This window comes from Numida meleagris, chromosome 6 (genome assembly GCF_002078875.1).
Source record: "Numida meleagris isolate 19003 breed g44 Domestic line chromosome 6, NumMel1.0, whole genome shotgun sequence".
Taxonomy (NCBI): Eukaryota; Metazoa; Chordata; class Aves; order Galliformes; family Numididae; genus Numida; species Numida meleagris.
In genome coordinates this window covers 27,424,297-27,451,746 of record NC_034414.1, presented here as the reverse complement: position 1 = coordinate 27,451,746, position 27,450 = coordinate 27,424,297, and the positions used below count along the sequence as shown (strand labels likewise).

The window sequence follows — 27,450 nt, the reverse complement described above, 5'->3', positions numbered from 1 at the left end:
GTCCGCCGCTGTCTGCTCTGGCGGCCTGAGGAGAAGGGGCACCCGGGAAGAGGCGCGGAGGAAGAGCCCCCCGAGGAGGCTGCGCCATGGTCCCGACTCTTCGCCGCCCCTGAGGAGGCGCGAGGGGCGGAAGGGCGGCGCGGTTGCCACGGTAATGGGCGGCGGAGGGCCGGGGCAGGTGGGGCGAGGCCGTCCCCGGGCGAGTTGAGGTGCCGCGGTGCTGCCCGGGGTGCCGCTGGGAAGGACGGGGCCGTGCGGGGAGTCGGGCAGGGCTTGGGAAGGGAGCCGATGCCCCGTGGGGAAGTTGGGAAGTGCCGCGCTCGGGCAGCAGCACTTCGTTCCCAGCGGCGCTGCGGCGGGTCGTGTGGCGGAGCGCCCGGAGCCTTCGTCCCCGCCGCTCTACGGGCATCGCCGCTCAGCCGCGCGGTGCAAGCGCAGAGGGATAGGCTGTAGGGCCAGCAGCAAGCTCCAGCTGTTTCCTGAGGAAAATGCAGGTTCTTCTGCGGGAAATGCAGGATTCCCACAGCCGCAGGGCATATCCACAAGCTTCAATCCCAGGGAAGCGTCCCACGGCCGCAAGGTACTTCCCTGGTATTGGAGCTTACGGAGGCGCGCCATCGGCGGTACTTTCTCGGCAGCTGATTGTGAGCACTTTCACTCGGCTGCCTTGTAAATCTGCTTAAATAGAGGTCAGATGTTGGGCTGTGGTTATGGACCCGGGGGTGTGGGGTACGAGCACAGAATAATAGCACTCGTTGCTCATGTGTGTGTAAGACGTTGCAGAAACTGCTTAGACCCAGCCAATATTGACTTATTTTTAGATGAGCTGTTCCTTTTTCTGGCAACTTGACTAATAGAATGCTTAATGGCAAATGTTCCCATTTCTTTCCTGCAAGTGTGGCCTCTGAATAGCCACAATTTACTTTTCACATTTTAAACTGTAGTGGTGATCAGAAACAAGTGAAGGAGGAGCAGTTACTGGCTGTGCATCTTGTGCTGAGGTTTATCAGCAATAGATGTTTAGAGACTGCTGTTCAACCTCCTTGACCAGGTCTTCTGGCTTCCTCCTACCACCCAGCCCTTGTAAGGAGAGGCACAGCAAGAAGCTGTGTGTGGTGGCTGATGGCTGCCTGCCTTCATTTCTTTCTAGTGGTGCTGGTGATGCAGGAGTACGAGTACACCTGTTTTAGTCAAAACAACACTTGCGGATGAGAGCAAAAGGTGTGTCCTTTTCAGGCAGTGCTTGCTTCCTTGCTAAGTGGTGATGAGGTGTTCTGGTGGAGCCCGTGGGTACAGCAAAAGTGAGCAGAGCACTGCTCATTCCTGAGATAACTGCATTGGTTAATGTTCATGAAGCAGGGACTGCCAGGGTCTGTCCCTGTGAGCAGCCAAAAGTGGGGAGAAGAGGAGAGGGCAGCCTTGTCCCAGCAGACTGCAGCAAACCAGTGGATGGCAGGGGAAGAGAAGAAGCTGTTGTGCGTGGAGTAGTAGAGTGACAAAATAGCTGCAGCTTCTTAATGCTGCTTGTTGATCTGTGGGAAAACTCCCGAATGTGCCGTGGCTCATGCTCCCTAACGGAATGCAGGGCTGTTGCTGGGCGGTTTTGCTCTCCCTGTAACATCGTGAGCCTCCAGCTTTTCAAGAATGAGGGATGGTGAACTCAAAGGCGCTAGCTTGAAATATCTTTGATTTCTCAATTAACACCTGCAGTTGTGAAGCGGCAGTAGGAGGAGGGCGAGCTGCCCCTCCCACGCCCAGTGCCACAGGGGAGCACTTCTGCCCTTACGAGCAGTTACAGCGCTCTGTGTGCTCGGTGCCTGACGCTGGTGGCATTTCTGCAAGCACACCTCGGCGCTGTAGAGGGCAGATTGTGTGAGCAGACAGGTCCACGTCACCGAGCAGCTCCGGAGTGCTTCAGAGGACAAATAATCCATCTAGCTCATGGAACTGACACGCTCCTGGTTCCTCATGGGACTTTTCTCTGACTGTTCATCGTTGCCTTAGTGAGAGAATTCATACCACGCTGTTGTAAGTATAAAGAAAACTCGGGTACTGTGGGATTATTATGTTTATTTGGAAAGGTGTTCCTTTGTGTCGGTCTTAGTGCTGTTGTCAAACAAGATGTGAGCTAGGGATCAGGTCCCTGTGTTGCTGCTGAAGATGCAGTAGTACTTTGAACCCTGAGTGCTTGCTGCTGTCTGCGCGTTAGGAAAAAGCTGACTGGGGGAAGGGCTGAGCTGGGTGGTCGTGTTTCGGAAGTGCTGAGGTGCCTGCTGCTGGAGGTGGACCTCTCCTGGGGGTTTCAGCAGCACCTGGGCAAGTCAGTCACTTGGTTCCTGTTGAGTTACACATCTGACTTCCTCAGGCTACAAAATTTCCTCTTTGCATCTTTGAGCACTCACACAGAATTAAACATTTGTATTCACATTCTGAACTAAGTTACTATGTTCCTATGTCTCTGATACTTTGTCTGCAGGTCTCTGCCTTCACTCCTAATCTTGTAACTTTCTGTGTAGTGACGGTGTTCTGTCCAAGCACTGCTCAAGTTGTGCCCTTGAAGGGGTGTTGTACACGGAGCTTCATGCTGGGACCATGAAGCAGCTTGGCAGTGAAGAGAAATAAGTGCTTTATTTCTTATTTTTCTGCCAGGAATCTTAAAGAGAGTTGCAAATACCATCCCAGTGGAAAGGAGTGTTGTCCACTGCACGTATAGTAACTGGCGCTGGTGGTGAGAGATTCACAGGGTATTTCACAGGTTAAAAGCTCCTTGGATTGATTAATATAGACCTACTGTTCTGTGGGGGCTGTGTGCTGAGCAAATGAAAACTAATGGCTGGAAAGCCAGGGTTTGTATCTTCAATTTATTGCTCAGTCATCTGTTATGCGAATGTGGGGAAGTCACTTAATTTTGTTGTGATTTAGTTTATCATTTTGTAAATGAAAATAGTATTCATTTCTGCCACAGAAGAGCAACTGGTTATAGATCATCCCTTCACTAGCATAACTGCAGTCCAGTATAGACACTTACTAGCTCAATTAAAGGAGCTGTCTTCACGGGAGCACTACAGTGTAACAGCAGTATAGTAAAGCATATTAGTATTTATAATGAACATAGCATATATTGCTATTTACAGTAGTCCAGTTTTGGCATTGTGGAGTTCAGGGCAGACAAACTGCTGCAGAGGGATTTGTAGGCTATGCTGAACCGTGTGGGTGTGTGAACTGGAGCCGGCTAATTCAGGAGTGCCTCAGATGCTTTTTACACTGCAATTACTGAAATGATTTGGACTTAATTTGCATCTGTAAAGGCTGTAAGTTGCTGAGATAAACAGCTGGGCAGAGAAATCATGGTATATTGCATAACGTCCTTCAAGTACATGGAATGCAACCAGAGCTGTTGCATGGTACCACAGCTTCAAGAGCACCTGTGCTTTTGGGTACCAGATTTCCCATTTTATTTGATTGCAGGGAACTGCAATTTTCCATCTTGAGAATGAACAACCAGCAAGAACTCAGCACGTTGGGGTGTTTTAAATGAAATTGTAGTGTCACTGATCAATGCAGGGATGAACTGGTTGTTACATCAACTTGTATTAGACTACTTGAAGGGAGTTTAATTTTAGCAAACTCCATTTGGCATGGGGAGTTTAAGTGGAGGGATTCTGAACTGGGTATCTAACAGGTTCTGGAGCCTAATTTTTTAATTTTAGTGTTTGATTTTCATGTTAGCCCATATTAGAGAACCCGTTAGGTTGCACTTCTCATTGTTTTCTTTTTAAATAAATTTATTTTGCTCTTTTCAACTTATTAGATACAGAGTAAACTAGAAAATGCAGTCCATTCCTAACCCCCCCCCCTCCTCCCCCCCCCATGAAGCAACTTACTGCATTTGCAATACATTTTTTCTGCGGAGCATGAAGTAGAAGGTACTTTGAGACAGTATATTTGATGGACCAACTTCTTTGTATGCCTTAACTGATCCAAGGAAGATGTTTTTTTCAGAAAGGGATTCCAATTGGAGAAGGGTATATTACCAGTGTAGTTACTCACCTCGTTTTCCCCAGGGAATGATTTTGACCAAAAAGTTGGCATTGTTGCAAAACAACAAAACAGCTTCAGCTCTTTCCTTTGCAGTTGCTCCACACAGACTGATAGCACTGTATAAATACTGCAGTTGTTTGGGATCACTGATTCAGATGGAGTTCAAAGTTGGACTACATCTTTCTCTTTGCATTTCTAAATTCATGTACTGCTGACACTTATTTCAGTTAAGTATTCAGCATATATTTGCTGTTACGTTCTCTGCAGCTATCCTTGGTAACAGCAAGTTGGCTCAGAGCCTTTCCAAGAGTCCTTGTGCTCACAGCAGTGTTTTATTGGAAGGTAAAGTGATGATAGGTGGGTACTGCACTTTGTTCTGAATTCTTTGGAAGGAAGGTGGATATACTGGAGCCAATTTCTTCCTGATCCATTAAATCAAAAATAAACCTGGTACATAGGTGCCAATTTTAACAATTGATTTTGTAAAGGGAAGCGTTTCCCTTGTTAACAAGTGATTCATAAGTCAATATTCAGTACCACCCATCCACATTGCACTTTTCCTTGTTGTCTGGCTCATCTTGTGTATCTGTCTATCAAATAAAAGAAAGCTCTGAAAATGGGAAATGTCTTCCTTTTAAGTCAGCAATACTTCTAGCGCATTTTGGGTGGACTCACCAGAAAACAGGTAGTGTGTATTTCTCTCTCTCTATGGATCTGATTAGGTGTCAGGGAATGTGGGACCTAGTCATTGGCAGATGCTGAGAAAGTTAAATTATCTTGACTTCTGCCCCTAGATTTATTGGATGTTATATCCAGTTGTAGACAATATTTTCAGCGTTCTAAATATCTAGAAATATCTGCAGCTTTAGAAATATGTGGAATCCAAATGGGGCATGGCTGCCTGGGGAGAAGTGAGAAAAATAATCATCTCCTGTGGTTTATCAAGAAGCAGGGTGATCTTCTGACAGGTAAATGAGACAGGCCATCTGTGGCTAATGCGACACCTTGAACATGTTGTCCTTTTACTGAAGGACATACATAACTGGGAACAACAACTAACTGTCGAGGAGTATGTACAGAAAATGGCTTCTTGTGTTACGCTATGCAGTGGGCTGAGTTTAAAAGCGCGACTTGTCAGTATGCGGGAGGCCAAGTGGTTTGGAGTGCCTACAATGTGTGACCTTGCCTGGGGAGCTGCTTCTGGTCTCTGTGACCTGGAGACATGATCATATCGTGTGTTGGTTTTTTTTTTTTTTCAGTTAATATTTTAAAAATGCGAGATACTTTTGCAGCGCACCAGGACAAGGTCATACCTCAGGTGACTTGGGATGTGGTGTCAGGGTGAGTGAAGTTGCAGACTTTTTTTGGAAACTGCTGCAGGGATAAGAAGTAGAGAGCCTAACCTCACGTGGGTCCTGCACACAATAATCGGTGTGGTGATGGGAGAAAGCTGCATGCCCACCTCTGTGCCTGGATACTGTCTTGGGGCTCTACAAAAGGAAGCCTGGGAGCAAGGCAGCAGCTAAGCAGTGCAGGTGGTCAGGAGCCTGGGGCTTGCTCCCTGCCCTTGTGGGTATGTCTACATTTCCATACAGTACAGGATGGTTTGTGCCAAGTTTTTTGCAGGAAACAAGTAGTCAGATATGTGGAAGGAGACTGCACCTTCAGGAGATGTCAGAGCATTAGAAATTGGCAGTTCTGGTCTCTGTCAGGATCACAGTTTCCATAAAAGGGAAGAAAAAGGGAGCAGTCCAGAACAGTGCCCTTCCTTCCTTCCTACTGCATCAGGTGTGCACCGTCTTTCTTCCTGCCTGTCATAGGGCAGGAGAAGTGCTGAGCCCCTGTGCCTTGGCTCAGAGCAACCTGAGCTCTGCGTCATGCAGGGGAGAATGAGGTTCTTTGGAATCTATGAATGTTCCTGGTATCAAACGAATTGCTTACTCATAAACAAAGAAGAAATCGTTCGGCCTCGAAATGGAACATTAAGTGCAGTTTCTGGAAGTGTTTATACTTTGTTCCTTAAAAACAGCATCAGAATGGCTATTGTTGATGGCACTGCAGTGCTTGGTGCTTGCAAAGAGGGGCAGAAAGTCTGGGGATGATCTTCCACTGGGAAACTATTTTCAGAATAACCTTGTTCACCTACAGATTGATGTCCAAAACAGTCATTAAAGGGATTTATATGGTCTTGGAGAACTGGACTTCACTGACCAGAGGCAGACCCCTTGGCTGTCCCTGCAGTCAGGGGAACAGTGCTGCGGCACCCAGAGGGGAACAAGGCACTTCAGTCTGTCACTGCTGGCTGTGGTCAGATCCTGGCACCTATGAACCTGTGTTTCACTTGTGTCCTCTTGAACATCTGTTCTGGGAGGGGAACATGCTTACAAAGCCTTCCTCTGCTGAGTGAGGTGGTCCGCGGGGCAGTGTGCAGCAGCAGCAGTTCCTGCTCCTTGCCAGTAAGGGTGTTGGTGAGGATGGCCGAGTCCTGACCTCACCTTCTGTCTTCCTTCCTTCCTTTTTTTCCTTCTTTCTTGGTTCAAATTAATCGTAGAATCTTTTGAGTTGGAAGGTAACCTTAAAGGTCATCTAGCCCAGCAGTGAACAAGGACACCCGCAGCTAGATCAGGGTGCTCAGGGCCTAGTCTAGCCTGACCTTGAGTGTCTCCAGGGATGGGGCTTCCACTACCTCTCTGGCTACTGATGGCAGTGCCTGTTGTGTTGGTTGTATTGCTTCCTGTTTGGAAAGTTGTTTCACTAGTCATACAGGTTTACCTTTGCAGCTCTCATCTCTGCTCTTCCTTCAGCTCCCTGAGCTATACCAGTTGCAGGCAGACTGCACAGCCCGGTGAGGTCCTGGGGATCCTCAGAGTGATGGATTCATTTTGGTGCGCAGGATGACTTCTACCATATACTTTGTGTTGTCCTCTAGTATGCATGACTTGCTTGGTACGCTTCATCTCTAGCTTAATGAAATGATACGCAACCAGGAGAAGAATGGAAATCTATAGGTTTCTTTCTTTTCAATGCAATTCTAGAGAGATTTTTGTAGTAACTCTTAAATATCAACTTAATATTAATGAGAGCTAACTGAATGCAGGTTAATGGGCTATTTTTTTCCTGTCTCCTCCCTCCTGTCACATCAGTAACATGTTTCAATATTAAAATCAAATAGATCAAACTAGATAGGTTTTTTTTTCCTGTTGGGTAATTATCAGTTCAGCAAGGTGTGTGGTTGTATGATTTCTCAGGCACGTGAAAGGCCATGTAGTCTAGATGTGTTTCACTTGTTAGAATGAAATTAGCTGGATGTTAATGACACAAAATTATTTTTATTCTATAGTTGTATGCTAAAGCTCCAAAGCTCTTATGATGTGACATAAGTACTACAAGCCAATTATAAGCTATCCTTGAAATATGTTAATTGCATAGCATGAAGATCATTTCCACTTGCTGTTACCTAAATTTATGTTTCAGCTGAGCAGTACTGATGGACATTTACATGGGGGATTCATGTATTAGATTTTGTTCTACAAGATTAAAGATTAGCATATTACTCAGGTAAACTATCTCATTTTACCTCAAATGTGCAAGAAATGTTTAGCACCTGCCGATTTTGCCTATCACATTCACAAATAATTTATTAAAATGCACAATCAGTCTAAATATGACCCTGTATTGATTTGTTAAACATAGATGATAAGTTCAAGAAATAGTTATTCTTGTAATTTCTGTAATTTCTGCGATGCATGTGGGTTCTTCTGCCTGTAAAAGTTTTCTTACAGCCTTCTTGTTTGCAGTAGTCAAGATAGTTTAGAGCATGAATGTGAAGCTCTTAATTTACTGCTTAGCTTTTATCTGGCAATAGTTATGCTTTAAAATGCAAAGGCTGGTGACTTTGGAATTTTGTTATTGTATAGAAGCTCTAAAGAAATGAGCTGTCTGGAGAAAAAAAGCCAAACCATTATTCTTTTGTGATACATGGGAGGCACGTTTCTTTACAACTTCTGGCTTTGGGGGTGGTTGGAGAAGCCTGATCAGGTAAGAGGGAGATGAAACTCACTGTGGTTAGGTTCCAGTCCAGTGTGATTGTTCCTCAGGAAATAGCAGAGCCATAACACAAAATAAAAGAAAAAACAAGTCTACAAGGGCCAAACGCATCCTTTCTTTTTAGTATTTGTGCCTCAGCATGTATTTACTTATTTATTTAGGAAGTTTTGGTTTAAAATTTCATAGGCTATCTTACCCACAAAGTTACAGACTACTGGTTTGCTCCCTGTGTGTTACAGAGAACTGTTAGCACAAATGATTTTCAAGTGTTATCGCTCTTGCTGCTGCAGAATCTGGATTACTGCAAGTGTGGCTATTGTCAGGAAAATAGCTGTGGGAAAATAGCATCTTTTTAAATTAAGAGTTGGAATTCATGGATTGTTAGATTTTTTTTAAATGTTTGTATTTTTCTTTGGAGTCATGGATTTGGCTTTAGATTGCTGTTTTGTGTGGATGTGTGCTGATATGTGTTAGCTGCTGGTAGTGTGGTGAACTGCCTGTAGGAGTGAGATGCTGACAGTGCTCTTCAGGTAATAACTGGAGACTGTGCCAGTACAGTCGTCTTTTTTTTTTTTTAAATAAATAAAATGTCTGTTTTCACCCTTTTCAGCCCTGCATAACAGAAATGTCTGTGTAAGAAGGAGCTGGATTCTCTTCTGGTTGATGCACTGCAAACATTTACTTAGGCTCAGAGGGAAGAGACTTCATTTTTTATTTTAACCTATTTCTCTGTATTGAGCATGTTAGGCTGGCAGAGAGGCAGATGCGGTGTAAAAATGTATTTTAATAATATCCCTTGAAAAATTTATGATATGACTCTTTCATGCTGTAATAAGGGATTTGTTTGTTTTTTTATTATTGCGTTACTGTGTGGTAGCACAGCTTTTTACAGTTTTGCAATGCAGTGGGCCAAAAAATATTTTAAAATTCTACCTGGAAATAAGAGAGGGTAGGAGAGAAATTCCTGCTCTCACTGGGATCATCATCAAGACTGAGTGAGTATTTTGTTCTTTCTGGCTTCTGGAGTCCATAGGTACTCCCCTGAGCAAACTGTATAGAGTGTTGCCAGACTTGATGTTGCTTGGACTATGGTATGTGCCCTCCTGGGGCTGTAATGAAAGCACTGGCAGGTCGCTCTGAGTCCATCAGGTGGCTGGAGATATTCTCAATGGAGTCATCACCTGTGTTAGCTGGATGCGGATGGGCAACCTAGAGGATAATAGCTCAAAGCTGTTTGCAGTTCTCATGGTCATCCTGTCTGTAGTACTGCTTTTTTAAAACGTAGAGTTGGGGATGCAGACAGGAAAAATAAACAGTCCAACCACCAAAACAGTACAATGGGTGCCAGGTTTTATTTCTGCCAAGTACACATAAATAAGATTGGACTTAAACTAAGTTCCTAGCTAACATTAATTTTCATTGTAGGGTAACAATCATAAAGGAATGTGCATATCTGAATGGAAAGACACCTTGTCATTTTTGAGATGCTTTCACGCAACTAAAGCTTGGGTTACAGTAAGAACTGAACTGAGTGAAGGCCAACAGGAGATGCTTGGTGCTGGTGGGAGGATCTTTCCCAAATTTGTCTTCTGACAACAGGTTCATTTGTATTCAGTACTTTTTGTAGGTATTCAGAGGTAGATAGTGGTTCCCTTGATGTCACTGTGAACAGTGTGACAGCCACTGCTGTGTGGTCTGTGAGGTCTTTTTGTTGCATTGTACTAGAGTAGATGTGCTGTGGTGGGAAGTACTCAAGTACCCAAAGAGATGAAGTCGCTGACAGTCTAACAACAGCACCATGATTTGAAGTGTGGACGTTCAGAGTGAATAGTGCAGAGCGAAGCACAGCTAAATAATGCTGCTGAGGGCTTTTTGACTGGAAATTGGAAAACTGTTGTTTAAAGAGCATTGCTCAGTTAAAAGTTAATTCCAGTTGTTTTCTTTTAAAGTATGTGTATATGATCTCAGATGTAATGTAAGGAGTGAACATGGTCTTCACGTACTCCAGGAGAAGCTGAAACTTGGGTGATGTGATGGATGCTCTTGATTCTGCTTTTGCTTGTCTTTGCTTTAGGGAAGGTGCATAAAATCTCTGCTGAGCTTCTGCTTTGTTAAATTGGCTGATGATACATAGGTCCCAATTGTTTAGCACCTTGAAATCAAGGCTAAGTAACACTGTGAAAGCACAATAGTGTAAATCATTCAAAGTGCTACAATTTTAAAATGCTTTACTCTTCACTGTTTGTGCTACATATATATATTTAATCTAGTCATTATATTTAGAGTTTATTCCACTTCCTTTTTAGCTCATGGCCTGGCACAACAGTGCAATGCTTGTGCTTCTGGAAAGTATAGGATGGAAGTTGAGTATGATTTAGAAATCTTTAATGTGAGTAATATTTAAAGGATATCAATGAATTTTAAAATAACATCTAAAGTGACTTGAGCGTGTGTTTGAAAGGTGATATACATAGTTTGATTGAAGTTAGAACTGGATTACTGAGTTTAAATTGGCATGTACAAGTATATATGCATTTCTGTCTATCTCATTTGTGTATGTACATACTTAATGAAGGAAATAAAGGTATCTGAATTAACATAGGTTATCCTTGGCATCTGTTATGTCTTTTTCATGGAGTGTATCTCTCTTTAGTGGAGCTATCCCACCAGCCTTCTTCTATGGGCCCTCTGCTCAGCCCTCAGGGCCCCAGCTTGCCCCAGCCTGCTGTCCAGAACATGGTTCCCCCCATATTGTCCTTGTCCATCTGTTTGGGAGACTGTCACCCACCCTCACCATGTTTCCCACAGCTATAACGTGCTGGAAAGTATGCTAATAATAGCAGAATAGTACAATCCTAGGCTGCAGCAAATGAAAACAAGCCCAGCTGCAGCAGTTATGGACATATAAACAAAGGAAGAAAAGCTGCTAACCTGTAGAAGATCTCTGCTAGGCAGGGATCTCCAGAGAGTTGCCCTTGCCTCCCCCTGCCAACCCTTAAATGAGGTCTGGGAAGGGGTGGATCCTGGTGCCAGCCCTTCTGGTCACTCAGGTGCATTGCTTGCACCTGAGCTCCCCTGGGTTGGCCCTGCTTTCCCACCAGGTGCTCAATCACTGGTTCAGGCTGTGACTTAGCATTTCTGCTACAGCAGCCCATTGACTTCTCCTGTTCCTACAGCCACAGCGACGAGAGGGAAACATGGCCCAAGCACCTGATGACCCCAGCAGTGCGGAAGCTGGGGACCCTGAGGAGAGCTCCCCAAACATGATCGTCTACAGGAAGGTAAGACTGGAGCTGCTTACAAAAGCCTGCTCCTAGCTGGCTTTTGGTTTGTGGAGGGATCTCTGTCCCTTCTGAAGTCAGAAATATGTTCCTGTCTGCTTGGGTACATATTCAAGATAATTTTTCAGGGAAATAGGTGTTTTAAACTATTGCGTTTGAAGGCTTGGTAGTATTGTTCTGTTCAGTGGAAGCATTTATACTGGTTAGTTTGAAATACTTGATAACAGATTTATAATTATGTAACTTGGGAGGTATCATTTCTTGTAAAGAGTTGTGACGTAATTTTATTCAGGTATTGTCTGAGTTTACTGAATGTAGCTATAATAATTCTATATACCTTCCAAGCTTTATCATAGTACACATGAAATGTCTAGCATGCAACAATCTTCTCACACATTTTTTCTATTTTTCATTTTGTGAGTTTTTTTGTTACATAATTTATGGCTTGATTCTCTGCAGGTACATGTTATTACTTCCTGTTGCACTGCTTAAATTAAAAGAAAAATGCTAGTGAAAAATGACTTAGTGGTAAAATAACACGAGTGCATGATGTGAAAAACACTTTTTTCACTATGATGAAATGTCTTATTCTGAATTACTTTGGAGGTGGTACTAAAGCTGAAGGAGAACAACCTATTTGCTAGGATATTGTTTTCCTCTGGGATAGGCTTATATATTGTCTATGATATTTGACTGTGTAATTTGATGAAGTCTTGTCAAAATTTTTTATTCAGCCAGCAAAATATTTCTTATGAAGCATGTGAAACGAAGCGCTGTGTAGTTCTGACAAAAATATAATGTCTCTTGCATGGCTCAAATAAGCCACCATTCTGGTAACTTGAGAGCTACAGTGTTAGCTTGTGTAGTACAATTATGGGTAAAAAATATTTTTTCACTCACTTCTACACCTTGGAAAATAGCTGTAGATAATTAAAACGTGTTGGGTGTACATCATACTGTTTTCTGCTTGAGTGACTGTAATCTTGATGACTTTCATACTCTGAGAAAATAGTTTGTTTCATAGAGAGCATAAGTTGTTTGAAGTGTTACTTTTTGATAACCGTGATTTTGGTTTAGTTGCTGCATATTTGGTTTGGAATCTGGAATTGTTAACATGGGAATATTTTCTGGGTAATGTGTAGGCTTGTTTGTTTTGAATGTGTTATGAACACACTTCGACTGCTAATTTGGAAGCAGCAGTATCTGGTTAGTCAGATTGTCTTCTAGAACCTGTTTGCTGAGAGGTCCGACACCAGCAGATGGAGGCAGATCTGGGATAGGAAGGAACTTTCTGGTTGTGTGATCAACAAATAGGGCATTAAAGCTGTCCTTCTACAGAGAATCCATTTATCTATTCTTGGAAATGGAATTTATTTTGTTTGAATATATCTCACTTTCTTTTTATCTCACAGCATTTCTGCTTAAGGATTTCTTCGTTTCCTTGCCTACTATTGTTTCATTATTGTCACTGTAGAATAAGTTTTGTGAGTTCTGTGGTACTGACGGAGCGGAACGTACTCGTTCTGATTCATCTCTGCATGCTGGTGTTCCTCAGGTGATAGTATTATCAGCCCTTCATAATGAAGTCATACGTCAAAATACATTGCTATCTTTTAGGATATCATGCCTCGCACATTGTTCAGTAGTACGGTATTCAATATTTAGCAAATGTACATCTGTAAGGTTTTTGTTCTGTTTGTTCTTATTGAGGGTTTTTATTGTTTTTGGACAAAGTTAACTTCTATTGGTTATAGACTTTCTAAGCTTAATTTATTGTTGGTTATTAGTTATGTATTGTGCATCAATTATGTGTTTCTAAGTGTTGAGAAATCATATGCACAATCTGGGCCAAGATTCCATTCTTTTGATTATCTCTCCCCTCTGCAAATGAATGTTTAGCTCTTCATCTCTAATTTCCTTCTAGATGACTTGATTGCCAGTAATGAATGAGAAAAACACTGCACTGGACTCCCTGAAATGCAGAACAGTCTGCCTGTGTACCACACTGTTCAGAGTTGGTGTTAGTTGAGTCATACAAAAAAGAAGAAAAGATTTGCTTCTTGTAATAGGAAACCTGAGGTGCAATTTATTTTTGATACCCCTGAGGAGGAAGAAATAAGGGTCTTCAACAACAAGACCACAGCAATTTCTGCTGACAACTATTCCATTGTTTGCTATAGCTGTCATTCTTGCAGTTCTTTAGGGGGTGTAAGGTAGAGGACGGTGGAGGGAGAAGCCCTGTGTGTACAAACTCAGGTTGTTCATGCTTTCTTTACTGAGTCTCAGTTAGGTCTATTTGAAACTCAAAAGCCACCAGAGGGTTCATGGTATCCTGCCTTTGTTTATAATCACTGGTGAGAGGTATGTTTATCTAAAGGACAAATCAGACCTTATGTGATAGTGAGGGTCCCTTTGGAGCAAAATCTATTTTGTTTATGGAGAAAAGCCTAGAAATGACTGTTCTCTTTACTTGGATACAAAAAGCTAAGTGAGATGAGTTTTGGCCATGCAGAACGAAATAAACTAATTTGTTTTGACTCAAATTTGTTTGTGATATTCTCTATGGACTTCTGCAGGCAAACTGATTCTAACTACTTTGATTGCTAGAGCAGATGGTCTCAATGAGACATCTTATTTTCTTCTACCTTCAGGGTTAACCTTTTGGGGGCTGATACTTACGAAATTGTGAGGCATGTTATTTTTGAAGCCAAAATGCTTCATGTTTCCCTGCTGTTCTGGAAGACATCTGTGTGTAAGTTACATAATGCAGGTGCACTCATTAAGTATATTGGGGTGTGATTTGCCTCACCTTCAGTTTGTTAAGATGAATTGTACCCTAAACTATGCGAGCTGTATTGAGTAGGTCCCCACTGATTTTAATGGATACCTGACATCTAGCTGATGGGTGGTTATGTCAGGTGTAGACATTTATAATTAAGTAAGCTGCATCCTGATCTCATGATTTGGGCTCTCTCTCATCTTTCTGTATGTCTCAGTACATAGCCCTGAGCCCCAAGCTACTCATGGGCTGTTATGGGTAGCACTGTTGTACTGTAGGGGCCGGCTGTCCTTCATCTTCTTGCGTGGCATTTTGATATCCAGTGAAAATAAGGGTGCTGCAGACCTTCCGTTACCATTTAAAAATGGTGTGTTTAAAAAGCCAGAGCCATGTTTTCCTTGGTCTGGTCACATCTGGAAGCGATGCTGGTGTTGTGTTTGGGGTTATTACTGGAGGAGTGGTAGGCAAAACTTAGAGTCTTTGAAGCATATTAACAAGGGAGCAGGTAACCTTCGTGCACAAGGTCTTCTTCGGAAGTGAGTGACATTCCTGTCCTCAGTGCAGTCTGTAAGCACTGTATAGGTGCTGCAGCACAGAAGGAAAAAGGTGCAGTGAGAAACCAGTAAGAGGAGAAAGATGCACTCCAAGCAAACAGTAACAGAAAATACCAATTTGTTTTAAACACCTGCCACTATTCTTTGACACTTATTCCCCTCCCTTGTTTCCTGTCCTTGCTTCCAAGCTTGGTTCATTCTGTCTCGGGAGTGCTTTTGCTCATTGTTCTAATATTTCAGGACCTGAAAGTTCACCTGCAGACTGTATGAAAGAGCAAACTGCTCACGGATGCATTTTGGCATCAGACCTACTTAGGTTACTCTAGTGGTGAACTACTACTACTACTACTACAAAAAAAAACTTGGCAGATAGAATCTTCTTAGAGAAAAGATGTTGTGTTGCTGAAATCAGGGAAAGAAAAGTCAAAATACTTAGGGATTGACTAAAAAGGAACTGAAAATACCAGTAAGGAAGATTTATTTAGAAGTGCCTGTGGGCAAGAAGGATGAAAATACAGAAATGAAGTGGGGAAGAGTTCATAAACATTATTGTTGGAATTATTTAGAGGCACTCTGATCACGTATGCTCTGAGGGATTTCAAAGTCTGTAATCAAAGAAATGACCTAGATTATTTGATGGTACGTTTCCATCTCTGCAGCTACATTTTGCCATATGCATGTGGTCAGCAGTTAGTGAGTTAACTTCTATATTTTATTGTTGCTCATAATCAATCTTTTAAACAAGCAGAAAAATCTAATTTCCAAAGGCAATTACTGCTCTAAGTAAATGTAATAGAAACTTGCAGCTGCCAGAAGATGCTTTCAGAAGAAAATCTGGGTTGGGTGCTACCTTCAGTATTTGCCAGCCCTATCCTCCTTATAAATGCTTGTGTAAGATCTGACTGATAACCATGTAAAAAAGAAAGCAACCTTCCATTAGCAGCTTTTCTCCAGGCAGCTCCCCGTATTCCAGTTGTAGTGAGTATCTGGAGTGCTGATGTGAGAATGGGTCCGAGGTGGTGATGGAGAGGGAAAAGGAAGAGTAGGCGCTTCTGAAGACAGAGAGGAGAGTCGAGGCGGAGAGATGTATGCATGCAAGAAATGTGTGGACCAAAAGTCAGAAAGATGAGAGGAAGAAGCTTTTGTTAAAATTAGCATTTTACATTAAAAAACAGAATGGGGATCTAGTCAGAAGACAGAGACTACTATTTGCTCTTAAATTGCACTAAATATCATGCAAAAGTCTATCTTAACAGACTACTGTCCAAACAATCAAGAGCGAAGAAAATGAGAGGAGGTTAGTCCAAATGATGACTTGGCAGCAAAGGAAGAAAAAGCCGCTATGCGTGAAAACGAGATGGTATCCAAGCAGATAACATTTATGCATTAATAAAGGAAAGAAGTCTGCATCTTTTTCAGGTTTTCTTATTCAAGTTTCCCGAGTCTTTCAAGATTTCATAGTGTTCTAGGGAGAGACTTGCATCTTCGAGTACCACTGGATTCATTATTTGTAAATGTTTATACGCTTTTCTCAGAGCAGAACTTTTGTTTACATCAGATGTTGGAAAAACATCCTCCCTCCTAGGAAATATCCTAAAATATATATGACTAAAAGACATTTAAAGTGCTCGATACTTCTGTCATTCTTTTTATTTGTCTCTAGAGTTATATTTTCAGGAATTGCAGCTTGATATTTATATGTGAAATCTGAGATTCTCACCTACTAGCTTCTGTTTTATAACTGGCTCTTTAAAACAAAAATCATAAAATCACAATAAAAATGCTCGAGTTGATAGTACTGCAGACTTGCACTCTTCAAATTTTACACAATGATTTCTCTGTGTTGATGGTAGATATTAGTTTATGACATTTTAATCCATTTTGCTTGTGACAGATTTTCTCACATTTCCTAATCTCTACCCTGTTTTCATATTAAAAGAATAACTTGGGATTAAACTGGGGTTGAATATGAGAGTACGTATCAGTACTTCAAGAATAGAAATACATCATTTTTGGTGTCTTAGAAAACATGACATGGTTGTAGAGGATGGGCTGGGAAGAAGCAGTGTAGTTAGCTGAGCAAAACTAAGTGAGATAGGAGACATAATTACTCTGCAAGAGTGCTCTGTGGGAGGAATGTCAGGCAGGAAGAAGACTTAACTAAGTAGAGGACAGTACACGCACATGTGCAGTTTTTAATAAATTTATGATGAATAAAATTGACCTGGGAATTAAAGTGGTTCCTAATTCTAAGTAAAGCAGAGCTCTGCATCAGCCACTGCATGGAGTAATATGGCCAAGGAAGCTATTTGTTTTTAGGATATATATTGATACATTTTTGGATGGACTATGTGACTTTTTTCCTTGCAAAAGTAGAGAATGGCATACAGTGAACCAGGAAGTCATTCTGACTTTGGTTGTACCTTCCTCAGTTTATCTTGAATGAGAACTAAGATACCTGCAAACGTGTTTTATTCATCCAATAGTAAATAATTTGTGCTGCTGAAGTGTGACACGTAGGTGCCCTTGAACAGTACTAGTGCCACTGACCTTGACTGTAGCTTTCGGGTATCTTGGGGTAGAGCTGGGGACTGGGAAGTCTGATTTTTGCATCCATTAGGTGTGTACAAATGATCGGTTGTCTAAAGCATTAGTGCAAAGTCATGAGAAGTTAGAGTTCGGAGGACTTTAGAAGCTGATATGCTTTGTTATTTACACACAAATAAAGAGGTCATCTAAGTGCAGAAATGTGCTTGTAGTCAGGTGGAGGTGACTCTCCTACACGGAGGTCTTGTGGTTTGTTCCTTCTGTCCATTTTTTATTCTGTTGTAATGGCTGAGACTTAGCTGACTATCCAATGGAGCAGGTAGTGTGCAAAGTTCAAAATATGAAAATGCATGCAATGTGGTAGGTAGACCCTCTAATTATTTGCTTGTTTCTCTTTTCACATATACCTGTGCCTACATAGATGCATTTACATGCCTTTGAAATAATGAAGATGAACAGGTAACCTTTATATTTCTCTTGGCTATATTGGTTAACCTAATAGAGGATATATAACTTCCATAAGTCTGTGGGTCCCAATGAGATGCATCCCAGAGTCCTGAGGGAATTGGCTGATGTAGCCGCCAAGCCACTCTCAATGAAGGAACTGGTTGAGAGAATGTACCCAGAGAGTTGTGGTCTATGACTCAATGTCCAGATGGAGATCAGTGACAAGTGGTGCTCCTCAGTGGTCTGTAGTGGGGCTAGCGCTCTTTAACATCTTCATCAATGACACTGACAGTGGAATCGAGTGCGCCCTCAGCAAGATTGTGGATGACGCTGAGCTGTGTGATGCAGTTGACACACCTGAGGGACAGGATGCCATCCAAAGAGACCTGGACAGTCTTGAGCAGTGGGCCCAGGAGAACTTCCTGAGATTTAACAAAGCTAAGTACAAGATCTTGCACCTAGGTTGTGGCAACCCTCCTATCAGTACAAGCTGGAGGATGTAAGGACAGAGTACAGCCCTGCCAAAAAAGAATTTGGAGTACTGGTGGGTGGCAAGCTGGACGTGAGCTAGCAATGAGCTCTTGCAGCCCAGAAAGCCAACCATATACTGGGCTGCATCCGAAGCAGTGCTGCTAGCAGGTCAAGGGAGGTGATCCTGCCCCTCTGCTCTGCTATGGTGAGACCTCACCTGGAGTACTGCATCCAGATGTGGAATCCTCAGAACAGGAGAGATGTGGACCTGTTAAAATGCATCCAGAGGAGGGCTATAGTGCCTGTTGTGATAGGACAAGGGGAAATGATTTCAAACTAAGAGAAGGGAGATTTAGAATGGGCATAAGATTTTTACGGTAAGGGTGGTGAGGCTCTGGCACAGGTTGCCTAGAGAGATGGTGGATACCCTGTCCGTGGTGACACTCAGGTCAGTCTGGAGGGGCCCTGAGCACCATGATCTAGCTGTGGGTGTCCCTGTTCATTTCAGGGGAGTTGGGCTAGATGGCCTTTAATTGTCCCTTCCAACTCAAACAATTCTATGATATATCCCATATGCTTTATAAATCTCTCCATTCTATTCATGCTTGGGCAAAATAATGCTTGTTGGAATTTTACCCACATGAATCTGTCTTTATGTTCTTGGAAAAACCTTAGCTCTAGCATATTGTGCCTGTCTTATAATTAGAGATTTTTGTGATAAGTATGTAGCCATTTTTAAGTTTTTTGTAAGTTTCTCCATATTTTGTTAGTTGTTTTACTGAAATTTGTTTATTTAGCTTTCTTTCTCTGTTCCTTTTTGTAACTGAAACAGACTGTCTCTTGCACCCGTCAGAGCCTAATTACCGTGATCTATTACTTTAGCTGTTCTTGGAGGCAGGAAAAAGATGAGCTGGGACCAAAAGCTATGACAACTTCAAAGTGTATTTTTAGCAAAGCAATGAGTGCAATTTTAGAACACAGATAAAAAGGGAAGGTTCAGCTAGAGGGTAAGATTATGCTGTTGTAGCTGTAGTATGAATTCAGTGCCTTGCGTTTTTGGAAAAGGTTCCCTTCTGTCTCTTTCCAGTGTCTTTCTCTTGTTGTCAGCTTCCTAAGTTATAGTCTTGGAATGTTTTCATTTTGTTTGATTTATTTTTTGCACGTTGTTTTGGGCAAGATGCTAAATAAGATTTCTTTCTGCCTACAGCATTATTTTAGCCAGGGAATTGTTTAATTTATTAAGAACAAAACAAAATAGAAAGTTGTGTTGGAGAGACTGCACAGTTTGACAGTGTAAAAGTTTTCCACTATGATCAACTTTACAATAGAAACCTCCAGAAATGAAAATGGGTCTTCAGCACAGTCAATTGTCATCCTGTTTGTGACCAGAACACAAACGGTGTGGCCCCTAAGTCAAAGAAAATCAAAATCCAAAGTTTCTGTGTAAGTTTGGTGTGGTGGAGCTGTGTACTTGTACTTCTGTAACTAACACAGCCAGTCTTCTATTCCAGACTGTTACATAAGGTAGTATCTTAAAGTGCGCTCACTGTATGTATGTGGCATGGCTGCATGCTGTTCAAGTTTTTGCTGAGCTGAGTGCAAGTTTTTGTTAGCCATTAGGCAAAGGTCGCAGTGTTGCTAATGAAATGGTACAGTGTGAGCAATCCACATCTTGATAGTTGTAGCCATGCCAAGGAGGCACATGTATTCCTTGTTTATTTTTTTTTCCTGTCTCCTACGCCTCTTACTACTGCTTATTATTCTACTCTCATTTTTAGTTTCTGTTTCCCTTTCTTCTGTGTCATTCTGAGGACTTCTTCCTTTTTATTCTCATCAGGGAAAAACTACTCATTTAAGGCAGTTTAAATCAAATCGGGACTGAAGATGTTTGTTTATTAGAGACATAGTTAGCCAGCAATCAGTGAACTGTATCAGGAAGATCGATATCAGCAATACAGTGAATAATCCACAGTACCAGACACCTGCACAATGCTGATGTTCAGTCGCAGCTTCATCAACACCCATTTATAGCTGAGCCCCTGAAGTAGCACTCACACACAAACCCATGTGCCCCCCACATCCCCAGATGTGAAGGTGATGTGGCACCCTTTCCCCACAGGGAGATGCCTCCCATGCTGTGGGGGTTCCTCTGTTGCTCCCAGCACCCTGTCCCACGTGATGGGAGACCCCTCCCAGTGGCAGGATGCTCAGAGTTAGGGGTCCCTGTGTCGCACCCTGGGGGGCTCTGCCCACCTTAAAATACATTCAATGCAATTGTTGCTAGTTGTTGTGTTATTTCAAGAAAAAAGAATTAAATATGAAATTCTAAATCAGGGAGCAACCGTATTAACAGTGTTATGGCACATACCAAGGAGGGAAAAAGTAGAGCTACAGCAGGAGACTTCCCTAGCTGACTGTAAAATATGGTATGCATGTATATATGTGTGTGTAGATGCGTACTTTGGTCATCCATGTCTTGATGCCCACCTGCCATTCAAATTGTAAGGACTAAAAGAAGTGAGGAAATTTTTCCACTTTACTCTGCTTCTGCCTTTGGAATTTGTGATTAAATTCATGAGAACTGTAATGGAGGAGGGAAAAAAAGCAGTCCATCTTTCTTCACTTGTTGAATTGCATGATTTCTCTCTACTTACTGTGTTAATTATTATTTTTCATTGTTGTTGTTTCCCTTTAAGAAACCTTTCATAATCACTGGATTTTACCATATCTCTGTTGACTGTTGTGGTTCTGCTGACACTCTGGCGGCTCTTGGCTCTGCAGAAATCCCAGCTTTCACTTGCTGTGTCCTCAGCCTGAGCAGTGATATTGTTACTTTGGTGTCCCTTCTAGAGCAGATTATCTTGTGAAGGAGAGCTCCCACTCCAGCTCATTCCAGGAGACAGCTTCTGCCTGTTTCAAAAGCAGTCTTGAGCCATAATATTAAGACAGAGGAGAAGAGAGTTTGGATGGAAGTGCATGAAATCCCCACAAAAAAAGCTTTTGTATATGTGTGATATAACTTCAGCTAAACCTTTCTTCTATCCTGATTACTAAAATATCATTTCAGAGGATTACAGATTTCTTTGACAAGGCTCTGAGATAAAGTTTGAGTGGGAGGATTCGTTTCAATAAATAGAAGTATGTGTGCAGGACCATGAAAGTATGCAAATGCAGTTCCATTTAAAAACTCAAGTTTTACATCCTAAGACATTTTGAAGGACTTTTTTTTTTCATGAAAACCTGTTGAACCGTGTTCAAGGGGAAGCAATTCTATTCTTTTTTCCTTTGTCATTGTATCTCCTTTTTCCTTGCTTCTCTCTTCCCAAAGCAGAAGAAAATCAAAATTAATCACTAACTGCTGGACACTGCAATGCATGAGTCTGCTTAACAGGGAACTGTACTCTTGTGAGTATACTGAGTGTATTAGCCCAAAGGCTATGCATTTTTCTGAGTGGGGGAAACTGAGCTAAGGCACTTGTTTGTGTCTCCCCACTCTGTTTTCTTTTTTTTCTTACTTTAAAACACTTCATTAATACTATCTCACTCTTAATTATATTTGGGACCAATAATTCTGAAGATAAATTGATGCATGTTTGTGACATACAAAGGAAGTGACAAAATACATAATCTTTTCGATTGCTTTAACTGAGAGTAGAATGAATGGAAAAGGTACTAAGAAGTATTTAATCAAGAACATGCTAACAAATTATTCAGATCTCTTTCCTGTTTGAGAGAGAAAGCAAGATGATGCCAACTTGGTTATATCTACATTTTCGTAAAATCACAGTTCTGTGAGATTGTAGTTAATTAGAAATGGTTCTACAGTTATGTTTTTATGTCTAGATATAAATGTTTTTTTTCTTGCATACCTAGTGCTTGAGGAATCACTTCTATTCTTGTTCTCTACCAGTTACTTTCCGTTGCAATTTTTCACCATTTGATACAAATAGGTTTGGAATCTACTGCATATTAAGCATTCTAATCTCTGAGTCTGCTACCATTTAGCGTGTTTTTTTTTCCCCCTCATCTCTTGCATTTGTTGTGGATTTCAGTCAGAAAACCTGGAACTGGAGGACTGTGAAGGCTTAATGGCCTCTGTGCTTGCTAGCACAGTTCTCTGCTAGTTGGCATGACCATAGCTGCAGGAGATGTGCCCCAAACAAAGAGAATATTTTGTTCACTAATGCTGTAACTAGATGTCTTTCCCCATTAGTAAATACACACAATTTTGTTAAGCATGGGCTTGTAGCTGTGTACAAATTGGCTCATTCAATAACTTGCACAAAATGTCACATAAATTTTGGCAGCAGTGGGTTCTTGTCACTTGCACTGCCCCCCGCTGTGTTCTTGATAGTAAAATTAACTGGAGTTCTGTTAATTATATTTTTTCCATGCCTGGAAGAACACAGCTAAAATAATGGTGCTACTGCTGGCTGTTTGTATGCAGAAATAGTTCAGCCATTGGCTTGTGTCTGGGAAGTTATCTGTGCAAAAATAGTGGCTAAACCCACATCATACATATATTTATAAGTGAAAGCATCTGTTTTTTGGAAACATGGAGTCTTTGTGATTTCACCTCAGTCCTGCTACCAGGAAAGGTGACCAACTTCAATACTGACTTTTCTGAAAGTATTTTAGACTGAAAAACATTTAAAATGTGTGAAACTATAACAACTTTTCCTTTCTGCATGTAAACAAGAAATTTCTAATTTATTTAACAGCAGTAAAAACAATATTTACAATGTTGATCCAGCCTTTAGGATCAATAGTACTCACTTCCTCCCATGTGAGAGATTTTTGGGAGTTTTAGGGAATGTAGGGAAGACCTCTACTCAAACTTGTACAAAATTAAGACAACTTAAAAGCTTTGTCACAGTGGTCTATGCTACACTGTTCATTTCAGGGGTGTGTGTCTGACTTTCTTGGCTGTTTGCGGAAAACATGGAGGATTGGAGGAGAATGCACTGAAAGTAGGTAGAAAGACAGTTGGTTAGCAAACTGGAAGGATGAGAGAAGTAAGACTTGAAAATGGTCTTTAAAAAATGGCACCTGCTGACCTAGAATGGCAAGAAAGATTTAGAAGTGCTTAAAGGAATCTTCAGTGTCTGCCTCCACTTAATGGGTTGCATGCAAGCTCCAGTTGTAGCCTGTTGTCCATAGTTGCATAACCCTGATTTATTGGAGAACATGAGGGCACAGAGTAAACCTCTGAGATGAGGTAAAGGCACACAGAGGCTATGTGCTCCAATCCACTTTGCAATTTCTTGACGAACTTTTTTTCCAAAGGCCTTTCTTTTGTCAACCTTGCCGTTCTTGTGGTGTAGCTGTCTTAAAATGATGGACGTGAAGGGTGGGCACCCCTTAGGCCCTGGTCCTCTCAGTGACCCTCAGGCCAGCTGCCAGTGATGTGTAGTTTGTGGGGAGACTGCTTCACTTCACTGATTGTGATGCATTTGTTTAAACTAGTGAGGAAAGACTCAGTGACCAGAGAGACCATTTAAATGCGTCAGGTTGCAGAGAGCTCTCCAGAGGCATTCAGGGACAAGCAGCTGAGATTAAATTCTTTCTAAATGAATTACAGAAATGTGCAGGAAGGAATAAACTGGCTCTATTATTTTAATTCATTTCTCCCTAGCGTCTTAATTTCTTCTCTGGTACTTGGCACTCTTGTTACAGCCATTGACCACCTTTCTCTAAGTGGATAGGAGAAGTAAATGCTAGGAATCTGGCTAACAGAGAGTGGAGAGAGGCTGTAAGGTAAAAAGGCTGCTTTAGCTTCTAGGCTTACATCTCACACCCAGACTTGTGTCCAAAGCACAAGGAAACAATGACAGCTTGTCACCTGCTTGTGGCCTGTTGGAAGTCATTTCATTATTGTTCATTTTGTAGCAGATAGAAACCCCTGGCAGAACCATGTCCCTGATGAGCTGAATTAAGAGGGGAGACCAGAGAGCCAGCAGCATCCTTGGTTTTGTAAAGGACTTTTCTGGAAAGACAAAATGAAACCAAACCAAAAGAGATATTCTGTTGAAAGCTTGAATTTAAAGTAATATTTTTTTCTAACTAGTTTCAGCAGTAAAGCATTTTGCAGTTTTGAGTACTTTCCTTTGTGTGGTGCCTTTGAAATAAGAGAGCTGAAACACTGCAGTAGCATGAAATGAGATGTCCAGAAAATATCAGTCTTGGCTCTGGTGGTCATGGTTTTCATATCAGTGGGGCAGTCTTATCCTGTGGGAAACGACCAGATTATATGAGGGTGGCAGCAGTCTGAACACAGAGCAAACCTCTCGCTTGTCCAGGCACCTACCATTTAGAGAGGCAGGGTCTTTGCTGAAGGAGCTTGTCAGAAGTTCTCTCTCCCTGGTGCTTAGCAGTTTAGAGAAAAATCGTACCCAGATCTTTAGTGATCTTCCAATTCTACTTGAGCAAAACATGAGGAAAGGTCAAAACGCAGCTCTAGATTGAAACTGGAGGGTGCTTGTGAGTGCTCAGGAACCCACTGGTTGTCTTTGTTGTTGCCATCCACAACGTGGTCTTGAAAAATGGCACCTGCTGACCTAGAATGGCAAGAAAGATTTAGAAGTGCTTAACGGAATCTTCAGTATCTGACTCCACTTAATGGGTTGCACACAAGATCCAGCTGTAGCCTGTTGTCCATAGTTGCATAACTCTGATTTATTGGAGAACATGTGGCCACAGAATGGGACACAGAGTAAAAAAGCTTCACGAATTGAGGGTGCCACTACTGCTTAAAACAAACAAAAACAATGGAAATAACACCAGTAACCCCACTATGGGTTTGGAAGGCACATTTCCTGAACAGACTCTTGTAGGCAAGAAGTCAGATTGAAAGGAAGGGCTTTTTGCCCTAGCTGTGAAATGAAGACCATCAACAATTTTAGTCCCGTGATTGAAGTTTACTGATCAGTCTTCCTTTTCCAGCAGAACAGCTTAAAAACAGAAATTATTTTTATGTAGAGTTGCTGTGGTGTTACAGAGGTCTGATGGCATTGTGATACTCCCCAGGCGGTCTTAGGAGTGGGTTTGAATCATCTTTGACAAATAAATCTCTAAAATGTATTTGCAATTGGTTGATTATTTCATTATATTCATTTCCCATTTCACGGGAAAGAAGCACCTCTCTTTACAGTGTGCTGAATACCCTTTTCTGGGATTTGATCAGCACACAACTGAAGTGGCTAAACAAAATGAAGCATCTGGTGGGTATGGTAACAAATGACTCATCAAGGGGATGGCTGATTGCTGGAAAAGGGCTTTTCCAATGCCCATAGCAAACAGCTCTTAGCTGCTCAGAGCGGTGAGGTGACAGTGGTTGTTTCAGAGCACTGAATGTTCTACCACATTCTACCTTTGGTAACCCAGTGACCTCAGAGTCCATACTAAGGATTTTTTTCCTCTCAAAAATCTCTGCCTTAGATTTTGGGTGTTCATTACTGGTGCTGGGGTCTGATCCAAGAAATGCTTTTACCTCCATGGAATGCTTAGTGTACAAAACTTGAAGTATTGCTGGAAAAACTTGTGCCAAATGGAAATCTGTTTTGCCTTCCTGGGTTCCTAAGGATGAGACTTTTGAAAGAAGCATCTTAAATATTTAATTAGAGTTGTTGTTCATTGTTAGGTTAGTAAGTTTGCAATCAGCTGAACAAATACTCCTGTCATTATAAAACAGCTCTATGATTCATAGGGGAACTATATGCTGTGAGATACATTTGTTTGGACATATCAGGATGAGAACTGTGTTATTGAAAGAAACCTTGTGTTCAAGTTATCAGTAAGAATTTTTACTGGTTTTTTTTTTTGGAAGTGTTTTTATCAAATCTGGAGATAGAGACCTATAATAGCTCAAGTATTGCAAGGCACCGACCCTTCACAGTCCTTTGATTTAAGTTCTTTTGCTACCTCATTGAGAGCAGGTATTTGAACCCAACCCTGTGACATCTTAGTTTCATGTCACAGCTGTACTCCTGACTTTTGTTGGCTTTTCTACTTCCTGCCATGACTTTTTCTTTCCAAATGCCTTCTGATTTTTTTGTAGAATAAAACTGTATGTAACATTTGAATTTATTTTTACAAAAATGATTTTGTTTACCATTCTTACTATGGGATCATTCCATCATTGGTTGTCTGCAGCAACCATGCAGAAAATTTTTCTTATCTACATTTAGATCAAGGGTTAGGGTTATTATGGGGTTATATTCTGATCTGTTGACTTCTTGATTTAGGAAGATTTTCCAGAAATATCACAAGAGACAGATTTCCTCCTCTGCAGCTTTCTGACTGAAAATGGAAATACGCAGTAGGTAATTTATGTGCCTTCTCGAGGCCATCCTCCAAATCTTGGTAGCTGTTGCAGGTCAGCTAACTGGGGAGCTAATCAAGGATATCACTAATTGTTCACTTGAGATGGCAGAAAAGAGCATGAAGCAGAGAAAGTGATCTCATCACGTGGAAGAACAATATGTTGAGGAGAGATAGGTTAAAATGATCTAGGGAGAACCTCTGGCAGAACTGGTGCTCAGGATGAAGTGGAGAGGAGGAACACTCTTTTCTCTGTCAGACTGTGTGCTGAATCTGGCTCACTGTTACTTTTAAGTTAATGCTGCCCATAAAAATTGGCCATTCCTGTTTGTAATGCTTTTATGCTCTGTTGCATCTGCCCCAGACTCCAGAATGACAAAAGCACTTTTGCACTGAAGCGGATAAAGCTCTTGGGACCTTTTGCTCGCCTCTTGTCCTAATTAAAGAGTCCTCTGTATCTCTTAGTTTCTTACAGAAAGAAAACAAAATTTCCTGCACAGTTCTGTAATGGAAACATAACTTCATCTTTTGCTGTAGAAATCAGGTTAAGTAAAACGGTGGCTCTTGGCCTGTTTTAGGCAGATTCCTTAATTGTGACTCTTCCAGTCCTGCTCTTATTTTGGGTCAGAGCATGAGTAGCCAAGCAGTGCATGTGAAATTTAAAAATTTTTTTACACATTGTTGAAATAAAAACTGCTTCTCCTTGCTGAAAAATTAATTACTGAGTGTTCCAGCACCTTATAAGATATTTATATGTTCTCCTGAGTCCTGTCTCTTCCTGTTTCAAAATGCTGTCTTGAGAGCAGTTCAGGCGAGAGAACTGTTCAGCTGCACTTCGTAGTCTTCCTCGCTGCCAAGCAGTCTCAAGATGGCACTTGAAAACAAAGAGACATACTCCAGGGAAAGTATGAATATTAGATCACTCTGGTTTAATCATTTGGGATACAGTGACCTCGATTTATGC

At 41.7% G+C, this 27,450-nt stretch overlaps 1 protein-coding gene across 7 annotated transcripts in view; it reads left to right on the top strand.

The window, feature by feature from the left end:
- RGS6 (regulator of G protein signaling 6) overlaps positions 7 to 27,450 on the top strand; it is a 241,848-nt gene continuing 214,404 nt past the window's right edge. For 4 of the 7 annotated variants that reach the window (XM_021401573.1, XM_021401571.1, XM_021401568.1 and 1 more), the window contains exons 1-2: positions 7 to 151; positions 11,265 to 11,369. In XM_021401573.1, the coding sequence (XP_021257248.1) occupies positions 11,286 to 11,369 (84 nt within the window). In that variant the 5' untranslated portion in view covers positions 7 to 151; positions 11,265 to 11,285. Of the gene's footprint in view, positions 152 to 266; positions 2,029 to 11,264; positions 11,370 to 27,450 lie in introns of those variants that run through there. The other 3 variants (XM_021401569.1, XM_021401576.1, XM_021401570.1) reach the window with 3 other exon arrangements.